The 15,746-nt window shown below is 57.4% G+C and overlaps 1 protein-coding gene and 4 pseudogenes across 1 annotated transcript; all 5 read right to left on the bottom strand.

Annotated features, from left to right (window-relative positions):
* Window positions 1-566: 566 nt before the first annotated feature.
* On the bottom strand, window positions 567-2,207 carry LOC136291598 (inositol 1,4,5-trisphosphate receptor-interacting protein-like 1; annotated as a pseudogene).
* A 1,472-nt stretch (window positions 2,208-3,679) lies between these two features.
* Window positions 3,680-5,320, bottom strand: LOC136291597 (inositol 1,4,5-trisphosphate receptor-interacting protein-like 1; annotated as a pseudogene).
* Window positions 5,321-6,793: 1,473 nt separating this feature from the next.
* Window positions 6,794-8,434, bottom strand: LOC136291596 (inositol 1,4,5-trisphosphate receptor-interacting protein-like 1; annotated as a pseudogene).
* Window positions 8,435-9,905: 1,471 nt separating this feature from the next.
* LOC136291595 (inositol 1,4,5-trisphosphate receptor-interacting protein-like 1) lies at window positions 9,906-11,546 on the bottom strand. Its single transcript, XM_066186763.1, has one exon. The coding sequence runs from the start codon at window positions 11,544-11,546 to the stop codon at window positions 9,906-9,908; it is 1,641 nt and encodes a 546-aa protein (XP_066042860.1).
* Window positions 11,547-13,017: 1,471 nt separating this feature from the next.
* LOC136291594 (inositol 1,4,5-trisphosphate receptor-interacting protein-like 1) lies at window positions 13,018-14,658 on the bottom strand (annotated as a pseudogene).
* Window positions 14,659-15,746: the final 1,088 nt, after the last annotated feature.

The raw sequence follows: 15,746 nt of genomic DNA, 5'->3' as shown, positions 1-15,746 counted from the left end.
TGCCCCTCCACAGCTGCCAGGGACTTTCAGAGCCCACGTGAATGGGCTGAGAGTGCAAGGGGAACACAAGCTGAAGATCATCTCTATAGCCACCGTGGTCTGCAGTGGCTGCTGCACCAGGGAGACCGTGGAGAGGAGCACTGCAGAGTGAGAACTGGTGTGCCTTTGCTCTGAAAGGCTTTTTATACCAGTCCCTACTCCCAGCCAGTCACAAATTCACTAGTGCAGCTCAGCAAGACTAGGACTCCGGTGGAGTTCAAGAAGAAACTTGCGCAAGCAAGATACAGTAAAAGTCCAGTTTATTGTAACAAATAACAAGAGAATTCAGGGTTACTAAAGGCACTAACTAAAGGGTCTCAATATATATCGTAAGAGCACTATTGGGGGGGGGGGGTTTAATAAATAAAATAAATGCATTATTTACCGGCTATTAACATGTAGAAGAGGTGCTAAAACTCCAGGAGGTTCATATATACGGGAAATGTGCTAACTATGGGACGGTACTCTATAGAGGCTCTGTCAGCAGGCTCCACAAGCACAGCTCTGGGCACCAGCAGCCCTTTCGTTCAGAGCCTGTGGATCAGCAGTTGTTGGAATACATTCAGCAGAGAAATGTACTCCTGCACGGCGTTCAGGTGGGCATCCAGGTCGCTGGCCAGGTGCTGAAGCAGGTTGGGCGGTTCAGCCACCCGCAGGTCTGAGGGCAGGCTGATCTCCAGAGGAAGCCTCTCGTTGCCGATCACAAAGTGGTTGAGGCGCTTTGTCTGCAGGGAGCCGTGGAGGAACTTCAAGATATCCAGCAGCCGCTGCCGGAAATCGCCCCTGCGCCACCGTGTCAGGGGGATGGTGGTCAGGAGGTGCATCAGCACCGTCTTCAAGGTGTAGCTGGAGAAACCCACACCCAGCAGGGAGCGGCTGAGCAGCTGCAGGCACTTGCAGTGCCAGCTGTCCTAGGGGGTCTGCCTGGCAATGTGCCGGAAGAATTTGGCCTCTGCCACGGCACAAGTCTCCAGCCACGTCGTGCTCGGCACGCCCGCTTCTGTCGGCTGGCTGCCCACAAAGACATCGGAGTCTCCTCGCCACACGCCAAAGACCACCTCAGCCGTGAAGCTTTCCTTGTCCTTGCTTAGCTGAAATTTACAGGAGCGGCTGCAGGGCTGCCACTTGAAACACCAGTGGCGGGACAGAGGCAAAAGCAGCCAGGCCAGTCTGACAAACCGACAGAACCAGTGGGCAGTTTTCTCCACATCGAGGTAGGAGCCAGTGCACAGGGTGTGCAGGAGGCTGGGCTTCTGTTTCCTTCTCAGCTCCTCCTCAGGGTGGTGGAGGAAACACAGCATGTCCTGCCCCAGCTGCTCCCTCGTGCAGGTGCACAGTAGCTCCACACGCACACGGAAGGTCCTCTGGGGCATCCCTGCGGTGTCCAGCTCCAGCTGGAATCTGTGTCCTGGAGGGGGACTCAGGGGCACAAGCACACGATAGACAGCACCTTCTGCCCGGGGACTCCAGCCTTCAAAGGCGCTGCCCACTCCGATGGCATCTTGTGGCACGGGGTAGAAACTGTTGGACAAGCCTTGTCCAAAGATGTGCGTCAGTTTGCCCATCAGGTAACTAATCATCGAGCAACCTCTCTCCAGGTCCACCTCAAGCAACGGGTTGAGCTCCTCTGAAAGGCTGTCAAAGTGACTTTTAACATTCTGCTTGTCATCTTCCTCCTTTGCATCCTGTTTGTCTTCTTCATGTCCAGCACCATTGATGTCCTCTCTTTTCTCATCATTGTTTACTTCTTCCTTTGCATCCACACAGCTGCCTGCTTCACATCCAGCGTTGTTCTCTTCTTCCATATTTGACTCGTTGTATTGTATTTCTATCTCAGCAACAATGTCCTTGTTGCTGGAGCTCTCCTTCTGGCCGCTGTTGTTGGGATGGCGTCTCATTTTCTCAAGTCTGAAGCACAGCACCAGGAGAACGAGGAGGATCCCCAGAAGAGCCCAGAAGTGCCAGACGAGCAGGGCTCCCCAGGCACCATGGCTCTGCTCCAGGCTCTTCTGCTTCAGCTCCTGAATGAGCCGGGCCATCTCCTGGTCCATGTGCTCAGCCCGCTGCTGCATGCGCTCCCGTGTGGCCTCATCCAGCCCGTCCCTGGCCTGCCGCGGGCACTGGATGAGGCCTTGCAGCAGCAGGAGAAGGAACGTAGTGGCCACCATGGCCTCAGCAGGTGGCAAGGGCTTCACTGGGGATGGGAGGCAGTGCTAGGGGAAGGGGGGACAGGAGCCCCGGGGATGTGAGGGCAGCAGAGGGCCCGGGCAGCTGGCAGGCTGCCGAACCGGCCTCTGGATGCCCGCTGAGAAGCGGCTCCCCGGGGACTCGCCTTTGTGCCCTCCTTCAGTGCTCAGCACGACCTCCTGTCTGCGTGCACGCTGGCCGCTGGCCCGGGCTGCACTGGGGCAGCCTTTTAGCTGCTGCTTCTGTTTCTGGCTGCCCCCATTGTGACGCTGGCGCTGCCATGTCACAGCGGCAGAGAGCGGCCCGGCCAGCCCGGCCCCGCCCTCATCTCCACCTCAGCTCTGGGTGGGCTCTCCATGGCCCCGGGGACCAAACACCTGACACACGCCAGGTGCCGGCCCGCGGCTCAACGGGCCAAAAACTACCCCCAGACCGAAGCCCCCAAACCCTTTTCAAATACGGAACTGGGGACATGGCCACAAAGGCTTTGTTTGTGAAATCTCCTGCTGTCAGATGACACAGGTTGCCTGGGTGCTGAGCTCCGTGCTTGTGGGGCTGCTCTTGGCACCTAAGTGACACCCCTGAGTGCCTAGTGGTGAATAACCTGGTGCTGGCTTGGGTCTTCTCCATGGCAGGATCCCTGTTCCTGCAGTGCCACTGCGAGAGGACCTGGATTGCAAGCAGACACGTCCCCGGGGCAATGAGCAGGTGTGGGGGCTGGTTTCCAGTGGGCACCTGCCACAGCCCACAGAGCACCGCATTCTGCACGTCCAGCAAGTCCATTTGTGCGGTGCCAAAGCCCTGCCGAGTGTGTGGGATTTGCAGAATCTTCATTGTCTCGCCAGTGAACACAAGCAGGCGCAGCAGCAGTGCCTCTTGCTTGCTCCCTGCCCCTCCACAGCTGCCAGGGACTTTCAGAGCCCACGTGAATGGGCTGAGAGTGCAAGGGGAACACAAGCTGAAGATCATCTCTATAGCCACCGTGGTCTGCAGTGGCTGCTGCACCAGGGAGACCGTGGAGAGGAGCACTGCAGAGTGAGAACTGGTGTGCCTTTGCTCTGAAAGGCTTTTTATACCAGTCCCTACTCCCAGCCAGTCACAAATTCACTAGTGCAGCTCAGCAAGACTAGGACTCCGGTGGAGTTCAAGAAGAAACTTGCGCAAGCAAGATACAGTAAAAGTCCAGTTTATTGTAACAAATAACAAGAGAATTCAGGGTTACTAAAGGCACTAACTAAAGGGTCTCAATATATATCGTAAGAGCACTATTGGGGGGGGGGGTTTAATAAATAAAATAAATGCATTATTTACCGGCTGTTAACATGTACAAGAGGTGCTAAAACTCCAGGAGGTTCATATATACGGGAAATGTGCTAACTATGGGACGGTACTCTATAGAGGCTCTGTCAGCAGGCTCCACAAGCACAGCTCTGGGCACCAGCAGCCCTTTCGTTCAGAGCCTGTGGATCAGCAGTTGTTGGAATACATTCAGCAGAGAAATGTACTCCTGCACGGCGTTCAGGTGGGCATCCAGGTCGCTGGCCAGGTGCTGAAGCAGGTTGGGCGGTTCAGCCACCCGCAGGTCTGAGGGCAGGCTGATCTCCAGAGGAAGCCTCTCGTTGCCGATCACAAAGTGGTTGAGGCGCTTTGTCTGCAGGGAGCCGTGGAGGAACTTCAAGATATCCAGCAGCCGCTGCCGGAAATCGCCCCTGCGCCACCGTGTCAGGGGGATGGTGGTCAGGAGGTGCATCAGCACCGTCTTCAAGGTGTAGCTGGAGAAACCCACACCCAGCAGGGAGCGGCTGAGCAGCTGCAGGCACTTGCAGTGCCAGCTGTCCTAGGGGGTCTGCCTGGCAATGTGCCGGAAGAATTTGGCCTCTGCCACGGCACAAGTCTCCAGCCACGTCGTGCTCGGCACGCCCGCTTCTGTCGGCTGGCTGCCCACAAAGACATCGGAGTCTCCTCGCCACACGCCAAAGACCACCTCAGCCGTGAAGCTTTCCTTGTCCTTGCTTAGCTGAAATTTACAGGAGCGGCTGCAGGGCTGCCACTTGAAACACCAGTGGCGGGACAGAGGCAAAAGCAGCCAGGCCAGTCTGACAAACCGACAGAACCAGTGGGCAGTTTTCTCCACATCGAGGTAGGAGCCAGTGCACAGGGTGTGCAGGAGGCTGGGCTTCTGTTTCCTTCTCAGCTCCTCCTCAGGGTGGTGGAGGAAACACAGCATGTCCTGCCCCAGCTGCTCCCTCGTGCAGGTGCACAGTAGCTCCACACGCACACGGAAGGTCCTCTGGGGCATCCCTGCGGTGTCCAGCTCCAGCTGGAATCTGTGTCCTGGAGGGGGACTCAGGGGCACAAGCACACGATAGACAGCACCTTCTGCCCGGGGACTCCAGCCTTCAAAGGCGCTGCCCACTCCGATGGCATCTTGTGGCACGGGGTAGAAACTGTTGGACAAGCCTTGTCCAAAGATGTGCGTCAGTTTGCCCATCAGGTAACTAATCATCGAGCAACCTCTCTCCAGGTCCACCTCAAGCAACGGGTTGAGCTCCTCTGAAAGGCTGTCAAAGTGACTTTTAACATTCTGCTTGTCATCTTCCTCCTTTGCATCCTGTTTGTCTTCTTCATGTCCAGCACCATTGATGTCCTCTCTTTTCTCATCATTGTTTACTTCTTCCTTTGCATCCACACAGCTGCCTGCTTCACATCCAGCGTTGTTCGATTCTTCCACATTTGACTCGTTGTATTGTATTTCTATCTCAGCAACAATGTCCTTGTTGCTGGAGCTCTCCTTCTGGCCGCTGTTGTTGGGATGGCGTCTCATTTTCTCAAGTCTGAAGCACAGCACCAGGAGAACGAGGAGGATTCCCAGAAGAGCCCAGAAGTTCCAGATGAGCAGGGCTCCCCAGGCACCATGGCTCTGCTCCAGGCTCTTCTGCTTCAGCGCCTGAATGAGCCGAGCCATCTCCTGGTCCATGTGCTCAGCCCGCTCCTGCATGCGCTCCCGTGTGGCCTCATCCAGCCCGTCCCCGGCCTGCCGCGGGCACTGGATGAGGCCTTGCAGCAGCAGGAGAAGGAACATAGTGGCCACCATGACCTCAGCAGGTGGCAAGGGCTTCACTGGGGATGGGAGGCAGTGCTAGGGGAAGGGGGGACAGGAGCCCCGGGGATGTGAGGGCAGCAGAGGGCCCGGGCAGCTGGCAGGCTGCCGAACCGGCCTCTGGATGCCCGCTGAGAAGCGGCTCCCCGGGGACTCGCCTTTGTGCCCTCCTTCAGTGCTCAGCACGACCTCCTGTCTGCGTGCACGCTGGCCGCTGGCCCGGGCTGCACTGGGGCAGCCTTTTAGCTGCTGCTTCTGTTTCTGGCTGCCCCCATTGTGACGCTGGCGCTGCCATGTCACAGCGGCAGAGAGCGGCCCGGCCAGCCCGGCCCTGCCCTCATCTCCACCTCAGCTCTGGGTGGGCTCTCCATGGCCCCGGGGACCAAACACCTGACACGCGCCAGGTGCCGGCCCGCGCCTCAACGGGCCAAAAACCACCCCCAGACAGAAGCCCCCAAACCCTTTTCAAATACGGAACTGGGGACATGGCCACAAAGGCTTTGTTTGTGAAATCTCCTGCTGTCAGATGACACAGGTTGCCTGGGTGCTGAGCTCCGTGCATGTGGGGCTGCTCTTGGCACCTAAGTGACACCCCTGAGTGCCTAGTGGTGAATAACCTGGTGCTGGCCTGGGTCTTCTCCATGGCAGGATCCCTGTTCCTGCAGTGCCACTGCGAGAGGACCTGGATTGCAAGCAGACACGTCCCCGGGGCAATGAGCAGGTGTGGGGGCTGGTTTCCAGTGGGCACCTGCCACAGCCCACAGAGCACCGCATTCTGCACGTCCAGCAAGTTCATTTGTGCAGTGCCAAAGCCCTGCCGAGTGTGTGGGATGAGCAGAATCTTCATTGTCTTGCCAGTGAACACAAGCAGGCGCAGCAGCAGTGCCTCTTGCTTGCTCCCTGCCCCTCCACAGCTGCCAGGGACTTTCAGAGCCCACGTGAATGGGCTGAGAGTGCAAGGGGAACACAAGCTGAAGATCATCTCTATAGCCACCGTGGTCTGCAGTGGCTGCTGCACCAGGGAGACCGTGGAGAGGAGCACTGCAGAGTGAGAACTGGTGTGCCTTTGCTCTGAAAGGCTTTTTATACCAGTCCCTACTCCCAGCCAGTCACAAATTCACTAGTGCAGCTCAGCAAGACTAGGACTCCGGTGGAGTTCAAGAAGAAACTTGCGCAAGCAAGATACAGTAAAAGTCCAGTTTATTGTAACAAATAACAAGAGAATTCAGGGTTACTAAAGGCACTAACTAAAGGGTCTCAATATATATCGTAAGAGCACTATTGGGGGGGGGGGGTTTAATAAATAAAATAAATGCATTATTTACCGGCTATTAACATGTAGAAGAGGTGCTAAAACTCCAGGAGGTTCATATATACGGGAAATGTGCTAACTATGGGACGTTACTCTATAGAGGCTCTGTCAGCAGGCTCCACAAGCACAGCTCTGGGCACCAGCAGCCCTTTCGTTCAGAGCCTGTGGATCAGCAGTTGTTGGAATACATTCAGCAGAGAAATGTACTCCTGCACGGCGTTCAGGTGGGCATCCAGGTCGCTGGCCAGGTGCTGAAGCAGGTTGGGCGGTTCAGCCACCCGCAGGTCTGAGGGCAGGCTGATCTCCAGAGGAAGCCTCTCGTTGCCGATCACAAAGTGGTTGAGGCGCTTTGTCTGCAGGGAGCCGTGGAGGAACTTCAAGATATCCAGCAGCCGCTGCCGGAAATCGCCCCTGCGCCACCGTGTCAGGGGGATGGTGGTCAGGAGGTGCATCAGCACCGTCTTCAAGGTGTAGCTGGAGAAACCCACACCCAGCAGGGAGCGGCTGAGCAGCTGCAGGCACTTGCAGTGCCAGCTGTCCTAGGGGGTCTGCCTGGCAATGTGCCGGAAGAATTTGGCCTCTGCCACGGCACAAGTCTCCAGCCACGTCGTGCTCGGCACGCCCGCTTCTGTCGGCTGGCTGCCCACAAAGACATCGGAGTCTCCTCGCCGCACGCCAAAGACCACCTCAGCCGTGAAGCTTTCCTTGTCCTTGCTTAGCTGAAATTTACAGGAGCGGCTGCAGGGCTGCCACTTGAAACACCAGTGGCGGGACAGAGGCAAAAGCAGCCAGGCCAGTCTGACAAACCGACAGAACCAGTGGGCAGTTTTCTCCACATCGAGGTAGGAGCCAGTGCACAGGGTGTGCAGGAGGCTGGGCTCCTGTTTCCTTCTCAGCTCCTCCTCAGGGTGGTGGAGGAAACACAGCATGTCCTGCCCCAGCTGCTCCCTCGTGCAGGTGCACAGTAGCTCCACACGCACACGGAAGGTCCTCTGGGGCATCCCTGCGGTGTCCAGCTCCAGCTGGAATCTGTGTCCTGGAGGGGGACTCAGGGGCACAAGCACACGATAGACAGCACCTTCTGCACGGGGACTCCAGCCTTCAAAGGCGCTGCCCACTCCGATGGCATCTTGTGGCACGGGGTAGAAACTGTTGGACAAGCCTTGTCCAAAGATGTGCGTCAGTTTGCCCATCAGGTAACTAATCATCGAGCAACCTCTCTCCAGGTCCACCTCAAGCAACGGGTTGAGCTCCTCTGAAAGGCTGTCAAAGTGACTTTTAACATTCTGCTTGTCATCTTCCTCCTTTGCATCCTGTTTGTCTTCTTCATGTCCAGCACCATTGATGTCCTCTCTTTTCTCATCATTGTTTACTTCTTCCTTTGCATCCACACAGCTGCCTGCTTCACATCCAGCGTTGTTCTCTTCTTCCACATTTGACTCGTTGTATTGTATTTCTTTCTCAGCAACAATGTCCTTGTTGCTGGAGCTCTCCTTCTGGCCGCTGTTGTTGGGATGGCGTCTCATTTTCTCAAGTCTGAAGCACAGCACCAGGAGAACGAGGAGGATTCCCAGAAGAGCCCAGAAGTGCCAGACGAGCAGGGCTCCCCAGGCACCATGGCTCTGCTCCAGGCTCTTCTGCTTCAGCTCCTGAATGAGCCGGGCCATCTCCTGGTCCATGTGCTCAGCCCGCTGCTGCATGCGCTCCCGTGTGGCCTCATCCAGCCCGTCCCTGGCCTGCCGCGGGCACTGGATGAGGCCTTGCAGCAGCAGGAGAAGGAACATAGTGGCCACCATGACCTCAGCAGGTGGCAAGGGCTTCACTGGGGATGGGAGGCAGTGCTAGGGGAAGGGGGGACAGGAGCCCCAGGGATGTGAGGGCAGCAGAGGGCCCGGGCAGCTGGCAGGCTGCCGAACCGGCCTCTGGATGCCCGCTGAGAAGCGGCTCCCCGGGGACTCGCCTTTGTGTCCTCCTTCAGTGCTCAGCACGACCTCCTGTCTGCGTGCACGCTGGCCGCTGGCCCGGGCTGCACTGGGGCAGCCTTTTAGCTGCTGCTTCTGTTTCTGGCTGCCCCCATTGTGACGCTGGCGCTGCCATGTCACAGCGGCAGAGAGCGGCCCGGCCAGCCCGGCCCTGCCCTCATCTCCACCTCAGCTCTGGGTGGGCTCTCCATGGCCCCGGGGACCAAACACCTGACACACGCCAGGTGCCGGCCCGCGGCTCAACGGGCCAAAAACCACCCCCAGACAGAAGCCCCCAAACCCTTTTCAAATACGGAACTGGGGACATGGCCACAAAGGCTTTGTTTGTGAAATCTCCTGCTGTAAGATTACACAGGTTGCCTGGGTGCTGAGCTCCGTGCATGTGGGGCTGCTCTTGGCACCTAAGTGACACCCCTGAGTGCCTAGTGGTGAATAACCTGGTGCTGGCCTGGGTCTTCTCCATGGCAGGATCCCTGTTCCTGCAGTGCCACTGCGAGAGGACCTGGATTGCAAGCAGACACGTCCCCGGGGCAATGAGCAGGTGTGGGGGCTGGTTTCCAGTGGGCACCTGCCACAGCCCACAGAGCACCGCATTCTGCACGTCCAGCAAGTGCATTTGTGCAGTGCCAAAGCCCTGCCAAGTGTGTGGGATGTGCAGAATCTTCATTGTCTCGCCAGTGAACACAAGCAGGCGCAGCAGCAGTGCCTCTTGCTTGCTCCCTGCCCCTCCACAGCTGCCAGGGACTTTCAGAGCCCACGTGAATGGGCTGAGAGTGCAAGGGGAACACAAGCTGAAGATCATCTCTATAGCCACCGTGGTCTGCAGTGGCTGCTGCACCAGGGAGACCGTGGAGAGGAGCACTGCAGAGTGAGAACTGGTGTGCCTTTGCTCTGAAAGGCTTTTTATACCAGTCCCTACTCCCAGCCAGTCACAAATTCACTAGTGCAGCTCAGCAAGACTAGGACTCCGGTGGAGTTCAAGAAGAAACTTGCGCAAGCAAGATACAGTAAAAGTCCAGTTTATTGTAACAAATAACAAGAGAATTCAGGGTTACTAAAGGCACTAACTAAAGGGTCTCAATATATATTGTAAGAGCACTATTGGGGAGGGGGTTTAATAAATACAATAAATGCATTATTTACAGGCTATTAACATGTACAAGAGGTGCTAAAACTCCAGGAGGTTCATATATACGGGAAATGTGCTAACTATGGGACGGTACTCTATAGAGGCTCTGTCAGCAGGCTCCACAAGCACAGCTCTGGGCACCAGCAGCCCTTTCGTTCAGTGCCTGTGGATCAGCAGTTGTTGGAATACATTCAGCAGAGAAATGTACTCCTGCACGGCGTTCAGGTGGGCATCCAGGTCGCTGGCCAGGTGCTGAAGCAGGTTGGGCGGTTCAGCCACCCGCAGGTCTGAGGGCAGGCTGATCTCCAGAGGAAGCCTCTCGTTGCCGATCACAAAGTGGTTGAGGCGCTTTGTCTGCAGGGAGCCGTGGAGGAACTTCAAGATATCCAGCAGCCGCTCCTGGAAATCGCCCCTGCGCCACCGTGTCAGGGGGATGGTGGTCAGGAGGTGCATCAGCACCGTCTTCAAGGTGTAGCTGGAGAAACCCACACCCAGCAGGGAGCGGCTGAGCAGCTGCAGGCACTTGCAGTGCCAGCTGTCCTGGGGGGCCTGCCTGGCAATGTGCCGGAAGAATTTGGCCTCTGCCACGGCACAAGTCTCCAGCCACGTCGTGCTCGGCACGCCCGCTTCTGTCGGCTGGCTGCCCACAAAGACATCGGAGTCTCCTCGCCGCACACCGAAGACCACTTCAGCCAGGAAGCTTTCCTTGTCCTTGATTAGCTGAAATTTACAGGAGCGGCTGCAGGGCTGCCACTTGAAATACCAGTGGCGGGACAGAGGCAAAGACAGCCAGGCCAGTCTGACAAACCGACAGAACCAGTGGGCAGTTTTCTCCACATCGAGGTAGGAGCCAGTGCACAGGGTGTGCAGGAGGCTGGGCTCCTGTTTCCTTCTCAGCTCCTCCTCAGGGTGGTGGAGGAAACACAGCATGTCCTGCCCCAGCTGCTCCCTCCTGCAGGTGCACAGTAGCTCCACACGCACACGGAAGGTCCTCTGGGGCATCCCTGCGGTGTCCAGCTCCAGCTGGAATCTGTGTCCTGGAGGGGGACTCAGGGGCACAAGCACACGATAGACAGCACCTTCTGCCCGGGGACTCCAGCCTTCAAAGGCGCTGCCCACTCCGATGGCATCTTGTGGCACGGGGTAGAAACTGTCGGACGAGCCTTGTCCAAAGATGTGCGTCAGTTTGCCCATCAGGTAACTAATCATCGAGCAACCTCTCTCCAGGTCCACCTCAAGCAACGGGTTGAGCTCCTCTGAAAGGCTGTCAAAGTGACTTTTAACATTCTGCTTGTCATCTTCCTCATTTGCATCCTGTTTGTCTTCTTCATGTCCAGCACCATTGATGTCCTCTCTTTTCTCATCATTGTTTACTTCTTCCTTTGCATCCACACAGCTGCCTGCTTCACATCCAGCGTTGTTCTCTTCTTCCACATTTGACTCGTTGTATTGTATTTCTATCTCAGCAACAATGTCCTTGTTGCTGGAGCTCTCCTTCTGGCCGCTGTTGTTGGGATGGCGTCTCATTTTCTCAAGTCTGAAGCACAGCACCAGGAGAACGAGGAGGATTCCCAGAAGAGCCCAGAAGTTCCAGATGAGCAGGGCTCCCCAGGCACCATGGCTCTGCTCCAGGCTCTTCTGCTCCAGCTCCTGAATGAGCCGAGCCATCTCCTGGTCCATGTGCTCAGCCTGCTGCTGCATGCGCTCCCGTGTGGCCTCATCCAGCCCGTTCCCGGCCTGCCGCGGGCACTGGATGAGGCCTTGCAGCAGCAGGAGAAGGAACGTAGTGGCCACCATGGCCTCAGCAGGTGGCAAGGCCTTCACTGGGGATGGGAGGCAGTGCTAGGGGAAGGGGGGACAGGAGCCCCGGGGATGTGAGGGCAGCAGAGGGCCCGGGCAGCTGGCAGGCTGCCGAACCGGCCTCTGGATGCCCGCTGAGAAGCGGCTCCCCGGGGACTCGCCTTTGTGCCCTCCTTCAGTGCTCAGCACGACCTCCTGTCTGCGTGCACGCTGGCCGCTGGCCCGGGCTGCACTGGGGCAGCCTTTGGGCTGCTGCTTCTGTTTCTGGCTGCCCCCATTGTGACGCTGGCGCTGCCATGTCACAGCGGCAGAGAGCGGCCCGGCCAGCCCGGCCCCGCCCTCATCTCCACCTCAGCTCTGGGTGGGCTCTCCATGGCCCCGGGGACCAAACACCTGACACACGCCAGGTGCCGGCCCGCGGCTCAACGGGCCAAAAACCACCCCCAGACAGAAGCCCCCAAACCCTTTTCAAATACGGAACTGGGGACATGGCCACAAAGGCTTTGTTTGTGAAATCTCCTGCTGTCAGATGACACAGGTTGCCTGGGTGCTGAGCTCCGTGCATGTGGGGCTGCTCTTGGCACCTAAGTGACACCCCTGAGTGCCTAGTGGTGAATAACCTGGTGCTGGCCTGGGTCTTCTCCATGGCAGGATCCCTGTTCCTGCAGTGCCACTGCGAGAGGACCTGGATTGCAAGCAGACACGTCCCCGGGGCAATGAGCAGGTGTGGGGGCTGGTTTCCAGTGGGCACCTGCCACAGCCCACAGAGCACCGCATTCTGCACGTCCAGCAAGTGCATTTGTGCGGTGCCAAAGCCCTGCCGAGTGTGTGGGATGTGCAGAATCTTCATTGTCTCGCCAGTGAACACAAGCAGGCGCAGCAGCAGTGCCTCTTGCTTGCTCCCTGCCCCTCCACAGCTGCCAGGGACTTTCAGAGCCCACGTGAATGGGCTGAGAGTGCAAGGGGAACACAAGCTGAAGATCATCTCTATAGCCACCGTGGTCTGCAGTGGCTGCTGCACCAGGGTGACCGTGGAGAGGAGCACTGCAGAGTGAGAACTGGTGTGCCTTTGCTCTGAAAGGCTTTTTATACCAGTCCCTACTCCCAGCCAGTCACAAATTCACTAGTGCAGCTCAGCAAGACTAGGACTCCGGTGGAGTTCAAGAAGAAACTTGCGCAAGCAAGATACAGTAAAAGTCCAGTTTATTGTAACAAATAACAAGAGAATTCAGGGTTACTAAAGGCACTAACTAAAGGGTCTCAATATATATCGTAAGAGCACTATTGGGGAGGGGGTTTAATAAATAAAATAAATGCATTATTTACCGGCTATTAACATGTACAAGAGGTGCTAAAACTCCAGGAGGTTCATATATACGGGAAATGTGCTAACTATGGGACGTTACTCTATAGAGGCTCTGTCAGCAGGCTCCACAAGCACAGCTCTGGGCACCAGCAGCCCTTTCGTTCAGAGCCTGTGGATCAGCAGTTGTTGGAATACATTCAGCAGAGAAATGTACTCCTGCACGGCGTTCAGGTGGGCATCCAGATCGCTGGCCAGGTGCTGAAGCAGGTTGGGCGGTTCAGCCACCCGCAGGTCTGAGGGCAGGCTGATCTCCAGAGGAAGCCTCTCGTTGCCGATCACAAAGTGGTTGAGGCGCTTTGTCTGCAGGGAGCCGTGGAGGAACTTCAAGATATCCAGCAGCCGCTGCCGGAAATCGCCCCTGCGCCACCGTGTCAGGGGGATGGTGGTCAGGAGGTGCATCAGCACCGTCTTCAAGGTGTAGATGGAGAAACCCACACCCAGCAGGGAGCGGCTGAGCAGCTGCAGGCACTTGCAGTGCCAGCTGTCCTAGGGGGTCTGCCTGGCAATGTGCCGGAAGAATTTGGCCTCTGCCACGGCACAAGTCTCCCGCCACGTCGTGCTCGGCACGCCCGCTTCTGTCGGCTGGCTGCCCACAAAGACATCGGAGTCTCCTCGCCACACGCCAAAGACCACCTCAGCCGTGAAGCTTTCCTTGTCCTTGCTTAGCTGAAATTTACAGGAGCGGCTGCAGGGCTGCCACTTGAAACACCAGTGGCGGGACAGAGGCAAAAGCAGCCAGGCCAGTCTGACAAACCGACAGAACCAGTGGGCAGTTTTCTCCACATCGAGGTAGGAGCCAGTGCACAGGGTGTGCAGGAGGCTGGGCTTCTGTTTCCTTCTCAGCTCCTCCTCAGGGTGGTGGAGGAAACACAGCATGTCCTGCCCCAGCTGCTCCCTCGTGCAGGTGCACAGTAGCTCCACACGCACACGGAAGGTCCTCTGGGGCATCCCTGCGGTGTCCAGCTCCAGCTGGAATCTGTGTCCTGGAGGGGGACTCAGGGGCACAAGCACACGATAGACAGCACCTTCTGCCCGGGGACTCCAGCCTTCAAAGGCGCTGCCCACTCCGATGGCATCTTGTGGCACGGGGTAGAAACTGTCGGACAAGCCTTGTCCAAAGATGTGCGTCAGTTTGCCCATCAGGTAACTAATCATCGAGCAACCTCTCTCCAGGTCCACCTCAAGCAACGGGTTGAGCTCCTCTGAAAGGCTGTCAAAGTGACTTTTAACATTCTGCTTGTCATCTTCCTCATTTGCATCCTGTTTGTCTTCTTCATGTCCAGCACCATTGATGTCCTCTCTTTTCTCATCATTGTTTACTTCTTCCTTTGCATCCACACAGCTGCCTGCTTCACATCCAGCGTTGTTCTCTTCTTCCATATTTGACTCGTTGTATTGTATTTCTATCTCAGCAACAATGTCCTTGTTGCTGGAGCTCTCCTTCTGGCCGCTGTTGTTGGGATGGCGTCTCATTTTCTCAAGTCTGAAGCACAGCACCAGGAGAACGAGGAGGATCCCCAGAAGAGCCCAGAAGTGCCAGACGAGCAGGGCTCCCCAGGCACCATGGCTCTGCTCCAGGCTCTTCTGCTTCAGCTCCTGAATGAGCCGGGCCATCTCCTGGTCCATGTGCTCAGCCCGCTGCTGCATGCGCTCCCGTGTGGCCTCATCCAGCCCGTCCCTGGCCTGCCGCGGGCACTGGATGAGGCCTTGCAGCAGCAGGAGAAGGAACATAGTGGCCACCATGACCTCAGCAGGTGGCAAGGGCTTCACTGGGGATGGGAGGCAGTGCTAGGGGAAGGGGGGACAGGAGCCCCGGGGATGTGAGGGCAGCAGAGGGCCCGGGCAGCTGGCAGGCTGCCGAACCGGCCTCTGGATGCCCGCTGAGAAGCGGCTCCCCGGGGACTCGCCTTTGTGCCCTCCTTCAGTGCTCAGCACGACCTCCTGTCTGCGTGCACGCTGGCCGCTGGCCCGGGCTGCACTGGGGCAGCCTTTTAGCTGCTGCTTCTGTTTCTGGCTGCCCCCATTGTGACGCTGGCGCTGCCATGTCACAGCGGCAGAGAGCGGCCCGGCCAGCCCGGCCCTGCCCTCATCTCCACCTCAGCTCTGGGTGGGCTCTCCATGGCCCCGGGGACCAAACACCTGACACACGCCAGGTGCCGGCCCGCGGCTCAACGGGCCAAAAACCACCCCCAGACAGAAGCCCCCAAACCCTTTTCAAATACGGAACTGGGGACATGGCCACAAAGGCTTTGTTTGTGAAATCTCCTGCTGTCAGATGACACAGGTTGCCTGGGTGCTGAGCTCCGTGCTTGTGGGGCTGCTTTTGGCACCTAAGTGACACCCCTGAGTGCCTAGTGGTGAATAACCTGGTGCTGGCCTGGGTCTTCTCCATGGCAGGATCCCTGTTCCTGCAGTGCCACTGCGAGAGGACCTGGATTGCAAGCAGACACGTCCCCGGGGCAATGAGCAGGTGTGGGGGCTGGTTTCCAGTGGGCACCTGCCACAGCCCACAGAGCACCGCATTCTGCACGTCCAGCAAGTGCATTTGTGCGGTGCCAAAGCCCTGCCAAGTGTGTGGGATGTGCAGAATCTTCATTGTCTCGCCAGTGAACACAAGCAGGCGCAGCAGCAGTGCCTCTTGCTTGCTCCCTGCCCCTCCACAGCTGCTAGGGACTTTCAGAGCCCACGTGAATGGGCTGAGAGTGCAAGGGGAACACAAGCTGAAGATCATCTCTATAGCCACCGTGGTCTGCAGTGGCTGCTGCACCAGGGAGACCGTGGAGAGGAGCACTGCAGAGTGAGAACTGGTGTGCCTTTGCTCAAAAAGGCTT

This window comes from Chamaea fasciata, unplaced genomic scaffold, assembly GCF_029207755.1.
Source record: "Chamaea fasciata isolate MVZ Bird 193981 ecotype frontalis unplaced genomic scaffold, bChaFas1.0.hap1 SCAF_7, whole genome shotgun sequence".
NCBI lineage: Eukaryota > Metazoa > Chordata > Aves > Passeriformes > Sylviidae > Chamaea > Chamaea fasciata.
This window is presented reverse-complemented; position numbering and strand designations above follow the sequence as displayed.

Bases quoted from the DNA above. Each gene is read 5' to 3' on its own strand.
- LOC136291595 (XM_066186763.1), bottom strand. From the start codon at position 11,546: ATGGTGGCCACTACGTTCCTTCTCCTGCTGCTGCAAGGCCTCATCCAG.